The sequence below is a fragment of the Desmodus rotundus genome, chromosome 2 (assembly GCF_022682495.2).
Source record: "Desmodus rotundus isolate HL8 chromosome 2, HLdesRot8A.1, whole genome shotgun sequence".
NCBI classification, from domain to species: Eukaryota; Metazoa; Chordata; class Mammalia; order Chiroptera; family Phyllostomidae; genus Desmodus; species Desmodus rotundus.
Genome location: NC_071388.1, coordinates 8,049,050 through 8,063,762, shown reverse-complemented (window position 1 = coordinate 8,063,762; position 14,713 = coordinate 8,049,050). Strand labels below are relative to the sequence as shown.

The 14,713-nt window shown below is 54.8% G+C and overlaps 1 protein-coding gene across 1 annotated transcript in view; it reads left to right on the top strand.

Annotated features, from left to right (window-relative positions):
• Positions 1-2,459: 2,459 nt before the first annotated feature.
• C2CD2 (C2 calcium dependent domain containing 2) overlaps positions 2,460-14,713 on the top strand; it is a 48,910-nt gene continuing 36,656 nt past the window's right edge. Inside the window, exons 1-2 of the mRNA XM_053917367.1 lie at positions 2,460-3,124; positions 11,937-12,035. Of these exons, the coding sequence (XP_053773342.1) occupies positions 2,852-3,124; positions 11,937-12,035 (372 nt within the window). The 5' untranslated portion in view covers positions 2,460-2,851. The remainder of the gene's footprint in view (positions 3,125-11,936; positions 12,036-14,713) is intronic.

The following is a 14,713-nucleotide window of genomic DNA, read 5'->3' as shown; positions in this document are numbered from 1 at the left end:
GTTGTCCAGTGTCCTCTGCACACTGGATGAATGGCACTGGGTGACCATGATGTCGGGCTGGGAGCAGAAGTGCAGGTGGCCTGGCTTTTTTCACAGATTTACACGGTGTTCCTGTGGCATGTGTTGGTCAACTGCATTTTCCTGTAAGCCCAGGTAGTTCCTTATTCCCCTCCATTTGGTTCGACACGGAGGTGATTCAGTACCTGAATGTGTACAGTCCTTTGTAAAAACTCCAAACCAGGGGTGGTTGTTAGTTTACAATTTGCTACAAGCCTCTAGATGAGCCAAGGGGGTGTGCATCCCTTGGAAAGTGGCCGTGAAGAATGAGACCGGTTCCACCAGTCACTCAGGACGGGCCCTCTCATAACTGCCACCCTGGCTACAGCCAGTGCGCACGTGTGCACGTGGACCTGTGCTGGAGTAGGGAGCCGGGGAGCCGAGGTACCCAGTGCCCCCTGGTATGCTGGCAGGGGGCCAGCAGGCTCGAGTCACTCAACTGCACGGATCCGACTGCAGATCGGGAAATAACTGGAGTCTTGCTCCAAAGAAGAGGAGGTTTCTGGGCAAAGGAGAGCCACGCCCCCAACCTTTCAGGGACTGTGGGATGAAGGGAGAGCTAGTGTTTAATGACCAGGTGACTTACAGAAAGCTCAGAGGGTCATTGTAGTTCCACTTTCTATTATCAGACCTGCCTCGTAGGGGCCGGTTCTCCCCTGCCCAGCTCACCTGGGCAGTTCGATGAGTTCAGCTCCCTACCAGCTTCCTGTTCTGCTCCTCACAAAGGGCTCTTGGTCCAGCTGCCTCCCAATTCCTTCCTTTTGCTCAAAGAAAATCAGGGCCCTCGAAACTTCTTTTGCCCTCCTGCTGCTCTCTGCTCCACAATTTCAAACTCACTCTCACCTCCTGGCCTCCAGCCTCTAAGTAAGGAACACCCTCTCCTGGGGGGCCCACCCCCGCCCCCTGCCATGCTCTAGCCTAACTAAACCCTTCTCATGGACCTCGGGGTCACCCCCTAGCTGGGCTCTCTCCCCCCTGCACTTTTTCCCAACCCAGCCTCCTCTACCTGTTGCTGGGAGTGATCTTTGTAAAGTGCAATTTTTTCACTCTGTCCTTCCAACAGTGCATTGCTTCTCTTTGTCAGTGACTCAGTCTACTACCCCGTATTCCAGTAGCAGCCCCCAGCCCACCTCCGACTGCCTCCAGCCCTCACACCACCCCCTTGCACTCTGCCTCAGGGGTACGGAGCTACACACAGGCCTCAGGGCCTTTGCACTTGCACAAGCATGCACACACACACTTCTGCATAGATGATTACACTAACCTCTCCTTTTTAGAAGGCAGCTCACTCCCTGCCTTTAGCACTTGGTATCCAGGGCAGATCCATCGCGGCACCTGTGGTTCTCTCTGTGCTGCTGTTCCAGGGACTTTGCCTAATTGGTGACAATAAATGCCACTAGCCTGGGAACCAGATTTAGATCGTAATCTCAGATCTGCCCAACTTGCCTGTCTTCTTAGAAAACTCCCCCTGGCCAGGTTCTAAGGCAACCTGTGCAGTGGCCGGGAGGGGCTGAGGAGGAACCAGTGAGCACCCCTGGGCTGCATGGGCACAGCCAGAATCACAACCGGGCTTGCCCATGAGACCGGCCCTCAGCAGACTCTGGCCAGGTAACGAAAGGCTAAATGTCAGATCCAGCCAACCCAATTCGAGGTCAAATCCCCTCAATACAGCTGCAGGAAAAAATCACTTTTATGATTTAGGCCTTGGAGAATTTTAGGCTAGTATTTTGTGGCATTGCCTAGTGACGGGGCCTGACTGCAAGGCGAGGGGCGCAGGGTGGGGCTGCCAGACACAGGTGTGCCTGCACCTTCTTAACAAATAACACATCCGTGCGCAGATGACAAGTCTCCAGGCCCTCCTGACTCTGGGGTGCGAGTCCTGGATTCCTAGGGACTTTCCACCTGTGTCAAAACCAGACACTGTCATGGTGGAGGACACCTGGTGATCCTAGAAATTACCTTTCCACACGCACAGCCTCAAATAGGCGTGCACACACACGCGCATGCACGCGCACACGCGCAGGGAAGCCGAGTCACCAGCCCCACAGCATCCCTGGAATCCGGCTAATTGGAAAGTCCCGCGCACCGCGCTGCCGCGCTGCGTCGCCACGCCGCGAGCATGTCAGCGCTGGAGAAAGCCGCGCTAGGCTCCCCCAGCAGGGCTACCGCGCTGCCGCTGCGCGCGGGAAGTCGCGGGAGGGGGCGGGTGGCGCGCGCACGTGGCCAGATCAGAGCCCAGAGCGGTGGCAGGGGCGGTGCCCACAGGAGCTGGACGCGCGGGCCCTTTAAGGGGGCGAGGGTGGCCGGGGCGCGAGCGACCCAGGCCCCTCCCCCTCGGCCCCGGCCCCGCCCCGCCTCACTGCCCCGCCCCCCAGCCGGAGTGTCTCCGGCCACCGCCGGGCAGCAGGCGGAAAGACTGGGGCGGTGCGCGCAGGAGGAAGCGCGTTGGGCTGCGGCCCCGGGAACTACCCAGACGCCGAGTCGGGAACGCCGGTCTCCGCGTCACCATTGCCAGGTGTGCGGGTTTGGGGCGCAGTCCCGGACTGTGGCCGCCGTGCGCCGGCCGGCTCTTCCTCCAGCTCGCCGCGCCTGGTCTCCCGGCTCCCGACTCCGAGCCCCGCGTCCAGGCCCCCAGGCCCGCGCCGCCAGCCTCCCAGATCCAGCCCGCCGCGCCCCTCCACGCCCCCCGCCGGCCGCTGGCTGATGTCCTGAGCTCGCCACCGCGGGCTACGCGCCCCGCCAGGGGCTGCCCTGGGAAGTTGTGGGCGAGGCGCGCCGGGTATGCGCCATCACCATGTCCCGCCTGGACTCGTGGATCGGTGAAGTCCAGTGGCTGGTCTTAGTGTCGCTTTTCGTTGTGGCCTTGGGCACGGTGGGCCTATACTTGGCGCAGTGGGCGCTGGCCAGGGTGCGATCACCGTCCCTGCGGCGGGCGGTGGAGCCTGGCGAGGACCAGCGCCCCGAGTCGGACGTGCTGCTCTCCTGGATTCTGACGCTGAACAGCTGGAGGAGCCAGTGGCAGGCCGCCTGGGTGGCCGCCCTGAATCAGGAGGCCAGACGGAAGGGGGTGAGTTTCTGTGAGGGCGGTGGTGGTGCTGCGGGTCGGGTGCGGCTGGCGGCGAGGTGCCGGCCGTCAGCGCTGAGCCTCCTCTGTAGCCTCACACAGCCTTTTACTAGTCCTAAGTGAGCCTTCCCCGGGGACGGCATCCTCGAGAGTTAGGAGAAAGACCCTGGGGAGACAAGACGAAGTGACCAGACCCTATTCACCACACGGGAGGTGTGTCAGGTGCTGGCTGTGGGAGAGACTTGTCAGCGGGGCCCATTCCCTTCTGGATCCCGCCCGCCCTTCCAGAGTCCCAGGTGGATTCTGGCTCCTGGCTGGACGCTTTCTGCGTTTGCACCTGATGTAGGAGTAATTGTGACCCAAATATGCTTCCATCGGTGGGGCTGTATCTCGCCAAGAATGCGTTTCTAAAAGGTGTGCTTGCATTTCCTGGCATATGGAATGAGTGACCATTTGTTGAGAGCCAGCTGCTTCATTGCGCCGAGGGTGTTTGGCGCACATATTCGAATCCTCACAACTCCTGGGACGGCCAACCCTTTCCAGGTGAGGAAGGGAGCCCCGGAGAGGTTCCGTGACCCGCCCAAGGTCACGCAGCCTGCCCTGGGCAGAGCTGGGATTGGAATCCAGCTACCTCCCGCCCCAAACGAAGCAAAGGGGCTTGTGACCTAACCGATGCCCTGATGCCGCACATTCCTGTGGTTTGGTTTCTTCCGGAATTAATGACATGGTGACTTATTTTTACTTTTAAGATATCTTAGTTTAGTGACAAACTCCTGCTGTCTCCTATTTCCGGGCAGGAATTAGGGCCTGGTGGGAGTGCGGAGATGCCTCCCAGCCTTTGCCGGCCCTCCTTTGCTTTCAGATCCTGCCCAGGCGTGAGCGGGTGTGGGGGGTGGGGCAGGGCAGAGCCTGTGCCACTGTGTGGAAACAGCAGTGAATGCAGTGTGCCTGGGCCCGCCAGCCTTTGAAGTGTCCCTGCGTGGGCCCTGTGCCTGGTCTCTGGGCCGCGGCCTTGACTCACACGGCCGTGGGTCTGAGAAACAAAGCCTGTAAACGAAAAGTAAATGCTACAACGTCAGTCGACTGCCGTCCGTCCTGGCACCTGGAGTCCGTGTCCCTGTTGTCCAGAGCTGGGCATTTCCTGGTCAGGGGGACCACCCCATCTCTTGTGGGAGCCCTAAAGCCATGTGACTTCACACGGGGGGCAAACACAGAGTTGTTTCCCCACCAGGCTGCCGTCACTGACCCTTGATTGACCTGGTGTCACAGGCCAGGTTCTGGAGCTCAGCCCACCTTGGCTGGTGGTGTGAGCGTGTATGAGCCTTGTCCCTGCTTGCTCTCAAATTCAAGGGAGTGTTGGGTGAGTGACCTGCAGGGTCCATCGCTCCAACCCTGGGCCTCCTCCTGGAGTCTCAAGTGCAGAGGCAGGGCCCTACCTTCTGTGTGTGAGCTGGGTTAGCCCTGCGTAACCCATTCTGCTCTCATGTCCTGCCATTTCTCGATTGGCTGCAGGAAACGGGATTGCCCTAGACACTGCTCCCAGATTGCCCTGGGGTGTTGGAAATTCCTCTCTAGAATGTCTGGTTGGCCAGGCGAAGCTGAGAACCCTAAAGGAACCGAAGATTTCGAAAGAAAACCTTTCACCAACTCACTTGAGTTTGTGGGAGCAGGGAAGGCTCTGTGTTCAGGGAGTGGAGAGAGATTGGGCTTGTCTGTGTCTTTCTGCTTTTTCTGTTCTCTCTCTGCTCTTGACCATGCACTGTAGTCGGACATTGGTGTCTGCAGACTCCTGCCTGGGAGGGGCTATAGTGCCCAGGGTCCAAGCTGAAAGCCATGCAGAGGCGTCCCTGACAGCCTTGGGTGGCTGTGGATTGGATCTGCTTGTGCTCCCCAGGGCCTGGATGAGTTGCTTGATTTGAATTCAAATGGAAGGTTCTGCAGGCAGATCGGATCCGGGGAGCTGGGCCCATTCCTCCTGACTTGTCACACACTCTCAGCTGTCCCAGGCGGTCACCGTTGCAGCACTGATGGCAGTTTGGCTGCGCAGGCTGGTGTTTCTCGGGGTTTCCTGACCCCGTCAGCCAGCTCTGCAGTTTCTCTGTGCCCTCCCTCCAATGCGATTCCCGCTAATCCCGGATTAGGGGTGACGCTCCATGCCCGCTAGGCCCAGAGAGCCACAGCTTAGTGGCCCGCTCCAGCCTGTCCTGTTATCTCTCTGCCCTGGCTGGGGAAGAGGGCACTTCTCAGCCTGTCACTGGGGGATTGAGGGCACAGGGGACACCATCAATCATATCCAGCATCTTTGTGAAAAGTGGAACTCTGTTGCATGGAGACAGTAACTCCTCTCATTCTAAGTCTTACCCAGCTTTGTATTTTAAGAGCAAAAGGAATCCTAAACTCTTCTAGCAAAGCCCCTTCCTTCTCCAGCGGGGAGACTGTGGTCCATGAGCTGGAGAGACTTGCCGAGGTTGACCTAGACCCTGGTCCAGGACTTCATGGTCCATCCACTTCTGCTCACCTTCCCCTGTGGGCAGCAAATTTGACTTGGAGACGCGGATGCCCCCTTACCTGAGGTCCAGCAAGAAAGGGTACCAAGGGGCCCTGACTGCGGTGGCTCAGCGGGTTGGGTGTTGTCCTGCAAACCGAAAGGTTGGTCACTGTTTCGATTCCCGGTCAGGGCACATGCCTGGGTTGCAGGCCAAGTCCCTGGTTGGGGGTGTGTGAGACATAGCCGATCAGTATTTCTCTCCCTCTCTTTCTTCCTCCCTTCCCCGCTGTCTAAAAAATAAATAAATAAATCATTTTTTTTTAAAGAAAGGATACAAAATGTTCCACTGTTTAACGTATCACCCCCAACTACGGGGCCCTTTCCCCTGGAGACCTGAGGATTGAGCGATAACCCGTGGGGTCTCCTTTGACTCTGGGTGACCCGTGACTGGGGCAGCCCTGTGATTCCTGACCCTCACTCCGGAGCTATTTTTAAATTAGACAGGGTGGTGAGTTGGAGAGACGCAGGAGGAAACCATTGCTGCCTTGCCAGCTGGCTGGGCAGATGCCAGGTGTGTGGGAGCACAGGTGAGCTGTCTGGAGAGCTTTGAAAAAATCCGCATGCCTCCCCCTCCCTGCAATTCGGACTCAGGAGGCTGGTGGGGGCATGGGGAGCTTCCCCACGCCAGCTTCTCACTAGGGAGAGGCTGCTGGGTACAAGCCTGTCCCGACGCCAGCTCTTAGCCGGTCTCCCGACACCGCCTGCCTCTCCGCTCCGGTGCGGCAAACACCGAATTCCAGTCCGTCTGACCACAGTGCCATGGAGAACAGAGACCCTGGAGCTGCCTCTCTCGGGCACTAGATTTGGAGCGAATGCCCTGTTACCCAAAAGCAACAGCTGAGGCTTTCCCTTTAGTTCCCCCGCGTAACACTGACATCTACAAAAGGGTTCACTAGTGACAGGTAACCCAGCGACAGTCCACACCCCTGCCACCCAGCTGGGGGCCTCTGGGTTGCCATTTCCACAGCAGCCCACTGGCTGTGGAAGCCAGGCATTGTGACCCGGAGACCCTTGCAGGTTAGCTGGGTTGCACGTCCCTCCCTGGGCGGATGCCCACACATGCTGAGTCCTGGCCCCAGAGTGGGGGCTGTCTCCTGGACTTGTCCAGCAATGGGCCGCCTGGAAGCTGTTTGTTTCTCCAGTCCTTTGCCTCGGGACATTTTTCAGATGGGTGTTCTAAATGCAAATGACCAAGACTGGGACAATTTGTGGTTTTCAGGGGAAAAAACAGGAAAGATGCTGTGTGGCTTTGAGCAGGTTATTCCTAGCTCAGACTTGCAGATGAGCTTCAGCAATTTAACATGCAAACAAAGCGACAAGCCTTCACAGCTTTCCTTCCCGTTCCACAGTACCATCCACAGTGGCCACAGTATAAGAAAGAAGTCAGTTGGCAAGAATATGAAGGCAACCTTGGATGAGAGGGGGGCACCCTTCACTGTGACCCCCACCCCCCAAACTGGGCTCACTTCTGTTGCTCAAACATTCAGGGTTCTGTCTGTGGGGGCCTTCCCACGGGTTATTCCTTTTGTCTGGAACACTTACTTCACCTTGGTCCTCATTTAACTTCTGTAAACCTTTCAGAAAGGTCCCTGGTCCTTCCATACTTCCAGGATGCTGCCCCGCCCTCACCCCTGCAGCCTGGGCTTGTGCCTGAATCGAATGGCACCTTGTGGTCACTTGTATCTCATGGGATTGTGAGCTGGGCCAGAGCCCTGCCTGTCCGGGCACAGCCCACCTGGTGTCCAGTATGAGGCTGGCTCAGAGCAGGCAGGGGTGGGTGGGGGTGGGGGAGAGGGTGGGGGTGTGGGATGAATGGTGGGGCCTGCTAGAAACTTGTTACGGGAAGGGGGAGACATGGCGGCCATGAGCATCACCCCAGCTGGATACAGGCCTTCCCTGCTTGGGAGCCAGCCAAGGCTGGGGAAAACAAGCTGTTTAATGTGCTTTGTTTTCACTTCTAAAGAATTGACATTAAAGGAGGCTGGCTCACTGATGACTTTGCAAATTGTCCATATGAAACCCAGGAATAAGCACCAGGTCAGGTTGGTTTTTGCACTCTCAACCATTCAGGGAAAGGAAGAGTGGGTGCGTTGTTCTCACTAACATGCAGCCAAAGCCAACTTGATGCCTACCTGCTCCTCTTGGGCTGCGGAGTTGGGAGGGGACTTCTTGAGCCTCTCGGAAGAGCTGTGTTCACTGCTCAGGCTGGAAGCTCTGGGGCTGTGTGACTTTGGGCAAGACCTGACCTCTCTGTGCTTCATTTGTAGAAGGGGATAAGTGTGGGTTCCATATGGAAAACAGAATCCACTCTGGATGAGAGGATATCTCTGTGAGGCTTTTAGCAAATAGAGTCAGTAAAGGCCAGCTGATTTCTTCTCAAGTCTCTTTAAAGAAAACTTTATTTCTTATTGCTCTTAGATTTATAGAAAAGTTGCAAAAATAATTCAGAGAGTTTCCATATACTTCTTACCCAGTGTCATATACCTATAGCACAATGTTACTGTAATTTATAGTAAAATGATATTAACATTATAACAGGACAAGAAACTAACACTGGCACAATGTAACTATAATTCACAGTACAATGATATTAACATTGTAACAGTGTAAGACATTAACATTGGCACCGTGTTACTATAATTCATGGTACAATGATATTAATGTAACAGGACAAGAAATTAACATAGGCACAATGTTACTATAATCCACAGGACAGTGACATTAACATTGTAACAGTATGAGATATTAACATTGACAAAGGTCTTTAACTAAACTGAAGGCCTTATGTGAATTTCGTGGATTTCTCCACCAGTATCCTTTCCTTGTTCCAGGGTCCCATTCAGGTCCCCATGACATTAAGTTGTTGCTTCCCCTTGGTCTCCGGAAGTCTGGAACAGTTCTGTAGTCTTCCCTGGGTTTCCGCAACCGTGGCCACTCTCAATAGTGTTCATTATTCTTTTGCCAAATGTCCCTCAATTTTGTGTTTTTACACAATTGGCCTGAGGTTATACCACAGAAGTGATGTGCCCCTCTGCATATACTATGTCACAGGGTTCATGATGTCATTGTAACTCACTGCTGGGGACATTGGCCCTGATCCCTTGGTAAAGGTGGTTTCTGCTGGGTTCTCTTCTGTCTTCTGTCTCCTTTTGTACCATACCATCCCCTCTGGAGTTAAAGGTTCTTTGCGGAGATACTTTGCAACCATACACATCCTGTTCTCCTTACTCTTTGTGGATTGATTTTGGCATCCATCTGTATGATGAGTCTGCAACAATTCCTTCTGCGGAGTTTGCTCAAGGGTGAGTCTTCTTCTATTTTCGTCTCTCCCACATTTATTCGTTGGAATTCCACTGTAAGAAAGAGCTGCCACTTCTCCTCCATGGATATGTTTCGTTGATTGTTCACGTCAGTGTGGACTCAGGGGTATTTATTTTATTCGGTGCGCTACATCCGACGCTGTTGCTATTTGTCTTGTTGCTTTGGTGGGAGAGGCCTTTGTGTTCTTCCATCAACGTAGAAAGTCGCGCGCGCGCGCGTGTGTGTGTGTGTGTGTGTGTGTGTGTAGCACTTCCTCACTTCCTGGGCCCACAGGTGCTTTTTCTAGACTCCTCCTGTGTTTTTTCCTCTTTCAGCCCTGGGTTCAGCCACTTCTCCAGGCACCCCGATCCCTTCTATGGGCGAGGCCTTTAGAAACCAAGGTCTGGGCATCAGGTGTGCTCATTACTGCTGGGGTCTCATTGCTTTTGCACTTTTTTAGCGGACAGAGCTGGGAAACATACACGTGCATACAATACACTCTTGCACACGTCTGTATTTCTCTATCTTTCCGTCTGTACTTTCAAAACTGTGACTCGATGCTGGTTACTTGCAACAGCACGGAGTTCATCTCATCTGGCCCTTTCCATATTTTGAACTTCCTTCTCCAGGAGGGAGGCATCGGGCACTTGTCATCTGGCACGTATTTACTTATTTGGTCAAGTCTAGCATTCACATGGAGTAGCTTCTGAACTGCTAACCTGTGCCCCTGCGAGAACACGCTCACTGCCTAGGTTACAGTGTTTGTGTGCGGTCAGGGTATTGTTTCCCAGAGCGTCTTAGGTTAGGCCTGTTAGACCTGGGTTTTTCCACCGCCTCGGGCAGTTATGATAGTCGTTTGTAATGCAGTTAGGTTCATTTATTAGTGTTTGCCTTCCATGCGGGGTTCCTCCCACATCCTGATTAAAGAGAGAATCTGTATTTACCCAGTGACCTGGGATGCTGCCCTTGTCCCGCGCTAAGTTTACACAGGTATCCGGGTCTGTTTGGGACTTTCTGCGCCTGTCCCCTGTTCCATTTGCGTGTTCATGCCCCGTCCACCCTGTCTGAAATGTAGAGGGTCTGTAGTGGGTGCTGATGGCTGGCAGGGCTAGTCCCCCTCATGGTTTTCCTCTCATAGTGCTTTCCTGGCAATTCCGTGTCGCTTTCCCAGGTGGACATGAAGTCTGGCTTTAGTCTAAGCAGGGTAGGTAGCACTTGGAATGTGAGTTTGTGGTTGAGTGCTGTGCACACGCAAGGCTTCCTGAAACTCGACAATTAGGCAATCAGAAAGGGAAAGGGAGCCCGTGTCCTCGTTTTAACTTAGTAATTTATTTCCTCTGTGAGACCACCCATTCACATTAGCTTTCCTGGCAGGATCTTTCCAGGGTTTTAATCCTCAAGGTTGCAAGGTAAGAGGGCGTGGACTGCACCCACCGAGGCCCAAGGCCTGAGGCTGCGTCCAGGAGGCTCTTGAGGCTGGGACAGAAGGTGCATTGTTACACCGTGCTGTCCGGCAGCTGTCACAGTTCTGCTGATGGGTCAGTTCCCTGCCTGGCACCGGGCTTCATGCTGGGGGCTGTTCTCTCAGCCAGCCAGCCTGGTACACGGGCCCGTGTCCTTGCCAGGCTCACAGCCTACCCCTGGCCAGCAGGTCATAGCAGAACAAGCACCAGCCGTGGAAAGTGTCAGCACAGCAGCCCCAAACTGTGATTTCATCACTCTCGGGGAGTGGATTTACTTCTCCGCTGGTGATTTTGGGGCAGCGAGGCCAGCAGGGCTGGCACAGGGTGAGGTGATCGCAAGTGTTCTGGGCCCGTTCGCTTCCCTTTGGACTGCACAGAATTCTTAAGAAGTAGCCCCTGGTGACAACATCGCCTGCTCGTTTGCGCCGTGTCTGCCAGAAGAGCTTGCGTGCCTCTTGCAGAATTTCATTTTCCCGCCCCGATCATGTCTTGTAGTTGGAACCAGCTCACCGCCACGGGGAGTCTCTGAGATGGGTGGGGAGTGGTGGGAAGCTGTGGGCAGACGTTTTCCTTGCAACCCCCAATCGGAACCTGCTTGACCACAATGCGCATCAGGAAGCCTTTTAAGAAGAGTTTCATTCCAGGGTCAAGCTGTTGGCCTAAGGGTTTGGCCTCTCGAGAGAATTTATTTTAAAACAGACAAGACCCAGCTGGCTACCCCAGCCCTGGTTTGTTCTTTCATAAACGGCAGTCGTGTTGCCTTGGGGGTCATATTAATTTAATATCACATCCCTTTCACTTGGAGATTTTTAATCGCAAGAACCTACATGGACGCAGGGTTATGAGCCACAGGGGAGTTTAAGGGAAGGGTGCGGGAGGATGGGCAGAGCCAAAGCGGGGCTGGATCAGGAGGCTGTGGGGAGTGGTAGCCCAGGAACACACTCCTCGGGCTCCTTTCCAGCCAAGGGTCCCAATTAAAGGGAGAGGCAGCAGGCCACTGCAGGGCCCCTGCCTACCCACCTCTGGGGCAGTGGGAAAAGAGAAGCGGGGTACCTTAAGCACAGTGCCAGCAACCAGGGATCAGGGAGAGGTGATTCTCTAAAAACAGAGGGTTTTCATCAGAAGAAGGGGAGGATGTAGATAAGGTGCTGGACCCTGGGACCTGCCGATCTGCACGAGCACCTCCCGCAGAGCCTGCGTTCTTTGCATGGTGAACGTGAGCATTCAGAACACGCTCATCGCCTTGACTGTGACAGCTTTGCTCTTGTTCCCATGTTTCTCTACTTCCCATCCTTGTCCCAGAACTAAATCCAGCCCGAGCCAGTCCCCAGGGGCATGCACTTACTGACTTTTGACCATTGCTGCCCTTTGGAAGCACAGGTTTAACAAAAACAAGCCATATTTTATTTTCTTAGATTTGCAGAGCTTTATAGGAAGTACATAATTTTTTCTAAAAGCCAGGCATCACCATCGTGCATCTGCTGACTGTGCTTTTCTGTCCCAGGGCCCACTGTCCCTGTCCTTCGAGGAAGATCCGCAGCAGCAGCCCCTGGAGCTGGCGGTGCAGCAAGTCTGGAGTGCGGCCAGGTCTGCCCAGGAGAAGGTGAGCTGGGAGCGGCCACCTGCGTGGGCCTTTCCTTCCCCGGGAAGCGCTTGTAACGCTGGTGGGGGTAGCTTATTCTGCCTTAGAATTATGGGAAAGGCAGACTCCTTACATTAACAAAATCTGCTCCACCAGCTGGTGAGTGGATGCATAAAAGGTGGTTTATCCGTACAATAGATTATCATTCAGCCTTAAAAGGAACGAAATTCTGACCTACACCACAGTGTGGATGAGCCTTGAACTCGTGCTCAGTGAAAGAAGCCAGACACAAAAGGCCACGTACTGTAGGGTTCCACTGATACGAAATGTCCGGGGTAGATAAATCAGCAGACACAGAAGTAGATTGGTGGTCGCCAGGGCTGGGTGCGGGTTGGGGTTCAAGGGTAGATGGCGGTGTCTACTGTGGGTGCAGGGTTTCTTTTGGGGGTGATGAAGCTGTTCTGAAAGGGATGGCAGGGGTGGTTTCATCATCCCCGTGAAGTGTAGCTTAAAAACATTTAATTCTACAGCTTAACAGGGTGAATTATATGGTATGTGAATTATCTCGGTAAAATATACATTTACATGGGTGTGTATATATGTATATGTTCTGCAATATGGTATGTAGATTTAAGCCATTCAGGTATTATGTAGAGTTCATTTTACAGTTGCTAACTGTTCACAAGCTGAAATTACGTATCATTCGTCAAATACCATAAATAATTTTACTGATTTTTTTAAAAACGGGAAGTGTCTGTACAAGAGCCTAAAAAACTTTCCCCTAAGCACAAGGCCTACCCCTGTATCTTTCTATGTTGTATTATTCCGTTAAAGCGCGCCATTAGCAGACGGTGAGGAAGGGACACCTCTGTGACCCCAGGTGGAGAGGCAGAGCGGTGCCGGCCCTGGACCCCTGCCCCCCACGTGTCTGCTCCCTGTCCCAGCTAGGGTGTCGTTCATGCATTTGAGACGTTTATCATTTTGCGTAGGCAACCCTAGCGTGAGCTTTCTCTGGATCGGATGTGGCAGTTTGAGCGTCACCAAGGCCGGTTGTGGAGCTCTGTTCACTTGCTTTAACTACCGTTCAGGGGTCTGGGTGGACCAGAGCGTCTTTCTCCATCCTCTGTCGGTGGCTAGTTAGGCTGTTCTCTCTTTTTCACAAGTGCACCGCCGCTGTAGTGAACTCGAATGTGTGCGGTGTCCTAGGCCCTCAGGCGCACGCACCGGGCTGTGTGAGGGTGGGCAGGGAATTGCCAGGCTGTAGGTGTGCGCGCTTCCGCTTCACCAGGTTTTCCAGAACAAGTGTGTGTGTGTGCGGGGGGTCTCTGGAAGTCCTTGGGGTTACAGGAAGAACCGGTGGCAACGATGCAGGATGCTGAGTCCAGCACAGCGTGTAGAGCTGGAAGGGGCGGGGCGAGCAGGGGTTCTAATGCCCGAGTCTCACAGACGGGGGCCCGAGGCGCAGACCCCCGCAGGCCTGACCCACACGAGGCTTCTGCGTGGGCAGCGCCTCCTGGTGCCGCGAGCGCCCTCTCCGTGACAGGCGCTTAGGGACCGAGTCCCTTTGGCGTGGGCAGTTTCTGTTTGGTGTTTTCTGCCACCGTGCCAGTTAAGAGAGGGACAGAGTGTTCAGGGCTGGCCCGGAGGTGAAGAGGAGGGAGCAGACACTGGAAACAGCAGGAGCCCATTTTTAAAGGTCTCACTATGTAGGTAGTGCCAGAGAAAGGGGAGGGTTAACGTGCGCTTGTTTTAATACAACCACAGAACCACTGCCTCCTCGTTAAAAAGTCACAGACAGTTTAGAAGGGTAGAAACTTTCCTTTCTTAACGTCTGCACTGAGCCCTCCTCCCTCGGCTCCCCTGGAGACCTTTCACCTACCGTAGGCAGATGGCGAAGTATACACACGGCCCTGATTTGTTTTACAAGCTTCTTCAGAGTTCTTGACTTTTGTGTTCTCGGCCAGACGAAGACATGAGAACTTGTCATTGCCTTGTGCTGTGGCTCATGCTGCCCGCCTTGGGCAAGCTGGCCAGCTGGCTGGTGGACAGGCCCCGGGGCCCTGCGCAGCATGGGACAGGGTCTGGGAGTGCAGTGTCTGGTGGGAGCACTGGGTGGCCTGGGTCCTGTGCACACCCACCAGTGGGGACACCTTGCTGGGATCTGCCTGGCTTCTGGGAAGCTGGGAGCAAGACCCACCCGGGTGCTTGGACCCTGTGCGTGGCCTTTGCCACTCTTGGACCAGCATCTTGGCTGACCACGGCACACTTCAGGGCGTCCTTTGGCAAGGGGATCCACCCAGGCTGCTCCGAGTTCCTGCTGTAACGGTCCCCGGTGGGAGGTTCCTTCACACCCCTGCACTGGATGAAGGTGAGCCCACGGCGCTAGCATTCCCGTGCTGCCTGCTGGGAGGATGCCGACGGTGCTGTCCGCCTCCTGCTTCTGGGATCTGACCTGCGCAGCTGACTCCCTCCCCCGGCTGGACCTCAAGTGTACGTCGAGGCCTATGTCCACACCGTCGTGTGTTCTCTCTGTTCGGCATAACTCCTGAGAAGGAAAAACTCACAGAACCCGAGGCCCACAAACAGCTGTTGCAAAAGGAGTACGAGGTGTGATTTTACGGACGTGGCCCTCCCCTTTCCAGTTCCCTCCACGGTGTCGGCTGTATCTCTCTGGTCTGACTCAGCCTGCCACACGTGGA